Source organism: Phaethon lepturus, unplaced genomic scaffold (assembly GCF_000687285.1).
Source record: "Phaethon lepturus isolate BGI_N335 unplaced genomic scaffold, ASM68728v1 scaffold2897, whole genome shotgun sequence".
In the NCBI taxonomy this organism is placed as follows: Eukaryota; Metazoa; Chordata; class Aves; order Phaethontiformes; family Phaethontidae; genus Phaethon; species Phaethon lepturus.
Window position 1 is genome coordinate 625 of NW_010550938.1, and position 5,367 is coordinate 5,991.

General features: G+C 52.7%; 2 protein-coding genes across 2 annotated transcripts in view; one reads left to right on the plus strand and one right to left on the minus strand.

Annotated features, from left to right (window-relative positions):
* TMEM170A (transmembrane protein 170A) overlaps positions 1-799 on the plus strand; it is a gene marked incomplete at its 5' end in the record, with an annotated part of 1,419 nt that extends 620 nt beyond the window's left edge. Inside the window, 2 exons of the mRNA XM_010290680.1 lie at positions 3-35; positions 669-799. Coding sequence (XP_010288982.1) covers positions 3-35; positions 669-799 — 164 coding nt within the window. The remainder of the gene's footprint in view (positions 1-2; positions 36-668) is intronic.
* Positions 800-4,649: 3,850 nt separating this feature from the next.
* The window catches only part of LOC104623552 (solute carrier family 12 member 3-like), a gene marked incomplete at its 5' end in the record, with an annotated part of 4,464 nt that continues 3,746 nt past the window's right edge, over positions 4,650-5,367 (minus strand). Inside the window, 3 exon segments of the mRNA XM_010290681.1 lie at positions 4,650-4,791; positions 5,121-5,188; positions 5,299-5,367. The exon segment at positions 5,299-5,367 is cut by the window's right edge and continues 24 nt beyond it. Of these exon segments, the coding sequence (XP_010288983.1) occupies positions 4,650-4,791; positions 5,121-5,188; positions 5,299-5,367 (279 nt within the window).

Sequence of the window (5,367 nt, forward strand, 5' to 3'; positions counted from 1 at the left end):
CATCGTGGGACCCATTACTGCCGGCATCCTAACAAGTACGGTAGATGCTCGAAAATACCGACCGGGTGGCTTTCTAGCGATCAGGGGTTGCCTTCGGAAGCGTGCCGAACCGCGGCATTCCCCGGGGTAGAGAGGAGATTAATCTTTCGGTTATATTCCCCCCTCACACCATGTTTGGAAGTGTTGGACCATCCTACCTATCAAGCCCTTTGTCGGGTACCAAACATGCCCATCAGGTGCAGAGCCAGGTGGCTTTCAGGTTTCTGAGCACTCGGAGAAAAACCACTTACAGATTTGGTGTCCGTGCCCAGAACTGGGTAATATTTGCAGCCCGTGGGCTGTGGTGTAGAGGATCTTGCGACAAGTCTGTGTTCAAAACTGCCCCAACCGCCACACCTTCTGGAGGCCTCAGCAGAGTTTCCCCGACAATTTACCCGTTGCCACCAGCACATGTTGGTTACTGGCTGAGGTTTGTCGTGGCAAAACCCAGTCTGGCATTTCTGCCAGCCAGTGTGCAGGGGTTCAGGGCCCTCTCCCACAGACCCTCCCTGTTCTCTGCCCCAGTCTCACATCCTCTGAGACTTCCTCCTTTGTCCCCATGGTAAAACAGCGTATGCATCGTGTGTGCTGTCATGCATTCATATTTCAGGTTTTTCCCCTCTCCGCAGGTGCTGCCATTGCTGGAGTTTACAGAGCTGCAGGGAAAAAAATGATTCCCTTTGAAGCCCTCATTTTAGGAGTGGGCCAGACATTCTGCGTGGTGGTGGTTTCGTTTCTACGGATTTTAGCCACTCTCTAGCTCTTCTTCAGATGCTAGAGATCACAAATCGAAGGAAGAGCAAAGGATCTGCCACCTGTGCTGTCTCTCAAACAAATCACGAGGGAGCGCAACTTGAGGCATGTGCTTTCTCCACTGGTTAAAGGATGCGTGAAGGCCTACTCCTGCCTCCAGCATGGCTTGAAATGAAGCTAAAAATTGTGAATTTGTTACTTTTTGGTAACATTAAGTGCCAAGTGAAACTTTATTTCTCCGGAGGATAGGAAAATAGCTTCCAGAGGAGGAGGCCCACGTACCTTTTACCAGTGATGATTTGAAGCAGCAGGATGTAACTAAGATGTGACACCAGCTATTCTGGGGTAGAAACAGTACTACAGCGTGATGTGATGTCTTCGGAGCTCACTTAATGCTTTGACCTCTTGCTGCTTTGTTTGCAGTGAACCTGAGGCTGTTTTAATGTGAATTTTTTTAATGAGAAACTTAATTTCTTTTTTTCCTGGCCCTAACCTTCTAATACCAGGTCTTGGTCATAGTAAATTTGGGAGCAGCAAAAGGAAAGATCATTTTAGACAGATGACAGTGCAAATTTGCGGCCAAGAGCTGTGACTGTGAAAGCTGCGGCAGGGGAAATAGCTGACATTAAAAGGATCGCTATTTTTGTGAATTTTATTATGGTGAAGCACTTCAGGCACTGTGTACCTTCTGCCCGAGAGATGAAGCACAGCTGAACGGGCGCTATGCCCCACCGCCCGCGCTAGAAATCCCAGGGCGCATGCGCGAGTGTGCACTATTGCTTCTCAGGCTGTGGTGGAAGCTGGTATTTTTAAACTTCTCTGTTCCCTTTTTACTTGCCGATCATGTTTACATTGGTGTGGCGGAATTGGGTGTCTTCACTGACATGTAAATGTCACTGGCCAGCTTATATAAAATTCAGCAGGCTGCTGCTGCTGCAGTGACAACGGCACGGCCGGCGCAGGATTGTCATGACTTGGGGCTTCCTGGGTGTGGAGGCGGGGAACACGCCATGCTTTCAGCATCCAGCTGCAGCGTGCCGGTGGGTGGGATGCCTGCGAGCGTCCCAGGAAGAGCCTGGGCAATTCCCGTGTTTGTCAATGAGCAGTGTGAACATAGCCCCGAACCAACCCTTACTGGCAGGCAGTATGGTCTCCTCTAATGAATCGGTTTAGTTTGTTCTAAGTGAGTTTTAACTAGCTCTAAGATCTGCTCTCTGGCCCGGAGGCATGCCAGGCGGCTGGGGCTCTCGGGTAGCTAGCTGGGCGCTTTCTGGGGGACTGGTTTTTCGGGACCTTGGGGAAGCTGAGGTTGAATCCCAAGGATTTGGCTGGGCGGTGGTCCTTGCTGACATTCGTGTGGGCTGCCAAGGGAAAGCGCCGTCCATGCCCAGCCTCCCAGGACACACATCCTGTCTGTGGTTTTGCTGAACTCCTTTGGTTTCCAAACCAGCTCGCCTTTTGTACCTGCAACATTTCGTAAGGCCAGTTACCTTCCATGAACCCCATGTCCTCTGTGTGGAAACAACCCTCAACAGGGCCCTGTGTTTATCATGAAAAAAAATTTCTCTTTATGTAGTAACTTCTCCCAAGTGGTCTGTTGACAGCTGATGGAGAGAGGTGTTTTTCAGGAACTACTTACTGAGATTACTCTAAATTTTAGCCCATGTTAATTCAGGGAATAAAGCTGTGCATTTTAGGAAAGACTTCAATGTGACTCCTTCTCCGTATGTGGTTGAGGTCCAGGTGGTGTAACGTGTACTAAACCCTGGATCTTTGGAGTGCCCTGTGTGCTGTGCTGCTTGTAGAGAGCTGGTCTTCCTACTGCTGCATCCCCCAGGGGAAGGTTAGGCCTCTCCTTCTCTTTGCTTCTGCCCTCAGTCAAAAAGCAGGAATAATGATCTCTCTAGCTGTCTTCCCCCCTTCCCACATCTTCTTTCAAGTGGCTGTGTACACAGCTCGTGTCCAGAGTGCCTGGTTTAATTCACATGAATTATCCTGCCTTTTCCTGGATGGATTAAAAGTATTTGATGGGACTTAGACTGGGCAGGTCTGGCCTTACCTTTCAGGTGATGCTAGAAACCAGTGTCCTAGGCGCCGGCTGTGCTCCCCTTTCCCCCTGCCCTGGTGCCCGGCATCCCTCAGTAGCAAGGACTGAGCTGATTGCAACTGGGAAAGCACTTTATCAGTGTGCCACCAGCTGCGGCACGAGGATGGTTCCTCTGCACTCAGGGAGCTGAGGCATGCAGGACGCAAATCCGGGCTGTTAGGAGCTTAGAACAAATGAAAAAAAAATTGCTCAATAAAATCACTCTGTGCTGGGTGAACCAAAAACCTCCTGTTTTCTCCCCGTTGTGATCTCCCAAAGTCTGCGTTGAGGCGGCGCAGGGCGAAGCTGCTTCACTTGAAGAGGTGACAGCTTGGCCACAGCTTGGAAGTTGATTGGTGCCTCTCTCTGCCCAGGCATCATGGAATTTTCAGGAAATTCTTGCATAAAAGCTGAACAATCAGCTGCTGACTTGTCGTGACAGGTATTGGCGCTGGGGGACAGTTCTTTGTGTTGCCTCAGTACTCGCAGAGCATCCTCCGCTCCCCTGCCTGCCTCCCCAACCTCCCTCTCCAGTAAAACCAGATCCAAACGGGAAGGAGGAGTAGTCTTGAGTCAATGTACCAGAGTGGTTGCTGCCAGCAGGCTCCTCCCCTCTCATCACATCGGTTTGATGTTCCCTTTGTGTTCCCTATCCCAAGTGAGGCGAGCGGAGGAATTCCTTCGTTTTTCACGTTGGTAGACTTCATTCGGTCAAACTTGCCAAAAGCAGCAAGGAGCTTGCAAAAATGTCGGTGCCGAGGTGTTCCGGGTTGGGCAGTGCTGTGAACCGCTGACCAGGGAGCCCAGCCAGGAGCATCGGTCAAGGAAAGGCCTTGGAGAGAAACCGCCTTCCCTGGAGAAACATCACTGCTCGAGCTGAGACTCGTGGCCCTGCTTTCTGTGTGCGAACATCCTCTGTGCTCGGCCTGATTTAGATACCGCCCGACTTCCTATCTCGCTAACGACTGTGGCTGTCATGAACAAATCTTTGTATGATAGAAAACTCTGTAAATTTTATTTTTCTACTGATGCTTCTAATCCTGGTGGTGATTATCAGTAAATTCTGTAATGATCAAAGTGAACGGAGTTTTGTGTTGCGGCAAGGGGACCTGGGTTGTGCTTTTGGAAAGGAGCCGTGCTCCTGTCTCACACAAGGGCAGGTTTCTCCCGCTCCGGGCAGTCTGAGCCGGGAAGTGTCCCGGTTCTGGTGGTTAATTCTTGTCTCTCTCCATCAGGGGATGGATGCAGCCAGGCACCGCAGCCCGAGGTGATGTCTTGCTGCTGCTCAGCTGTTGGGGATGGGCTCCGCCCATTCCAGGGCCGGCAGTCCCCGTCTCCGAGTGGACACACAGGGTCCCCGCAGCCCCTGGTGAGGTGCTTAACCCGGGACGGTGGCTTTGCTGGGGCCATGGCTCAGTCCCTGTCCCTGTGCGCGGCTCGGGCTGTCCTGAGGGAGCAGACATGGGGGTCCCACTGTCCCCTTTTTGCTCTCAAGATGGGACCCCACACCTTGCCTGCAGGGCTCCAGCTAAATCCAGGGCCGGAGCAATGCCTGCACTGTGTTACGTCATACCTATATACAACCTACAAAGACTGAGGTCACCAAAACAAGCCTTTGTAAGAGGGCAGCAGCTCTGCACAGTGGGCATTTCCTGAGAGCTGGTGGCCAGACGCCTTCGACTGCTCCCCCAGGGCCCCGGGCGAGTGTGCTCTTGAGATCAAAACCAGCCTGAAAAATTCACATCCCGAGTCAGCAGGGATCCAGGAGGTTTTATTGGCAGTAAAAGGTCAGCACGTTCTCTTGATTTCCGCGGGTGAGGATGACGGGGGGTCTCAGGTCCTGCGAGAGGGTCTCGAGCCAGGCCATGTAGAGGGAGCTGGGGCAGCGACCCTTCCTGCCGACGGGCAGCGTGCTGCGGCCGCATCGGGGGGCCGAGTGAGGCACAACCAGCGCAGCCCCCGCCGTCCACCCCGCTGAGCCAAGCCCTGTCCTTAGCCCCTCTCTCAATCCCGTACTAATTTGCAGGTTATTTCCCTAAAAAGGGGCAACGCCACGTCCTCCCCCACAGTGGGACCCCGTCTGGACCCCTTGGTGCCCTCAAAGGGATTTTCCCTGCGGTGCGGCATGGTCGTGCCATGGCATTGGGGTGTCCGTCTGGGATCTCCCTGTGGTGGCGGGGATCATCCAGAGGGACCATTCTATGGGGTGAGAAACGGGGGTGAGGGTGTTGCTGGCACCTACATGGCTATGAGCGCCGCGTCCCGCGAGTAATCCAGCAAAATCTCGTTCAGCCTCACTTGTCGGAGCGACTGCAGAGCAAAGAGCGTTGACAAACGCAAAATAATTGTTTCCAAAAAGAGTGAATTTTGTCTCGCAAGCGGGAGACCCTTTGCAGGAGCCCCCCTGGCACGAGTTTTACCTTGGCTCTGTTTTTATCGACCTCCTCATCAGAAATCTTCCAGGGACAGCCCTGCCTCATCTCATTCAC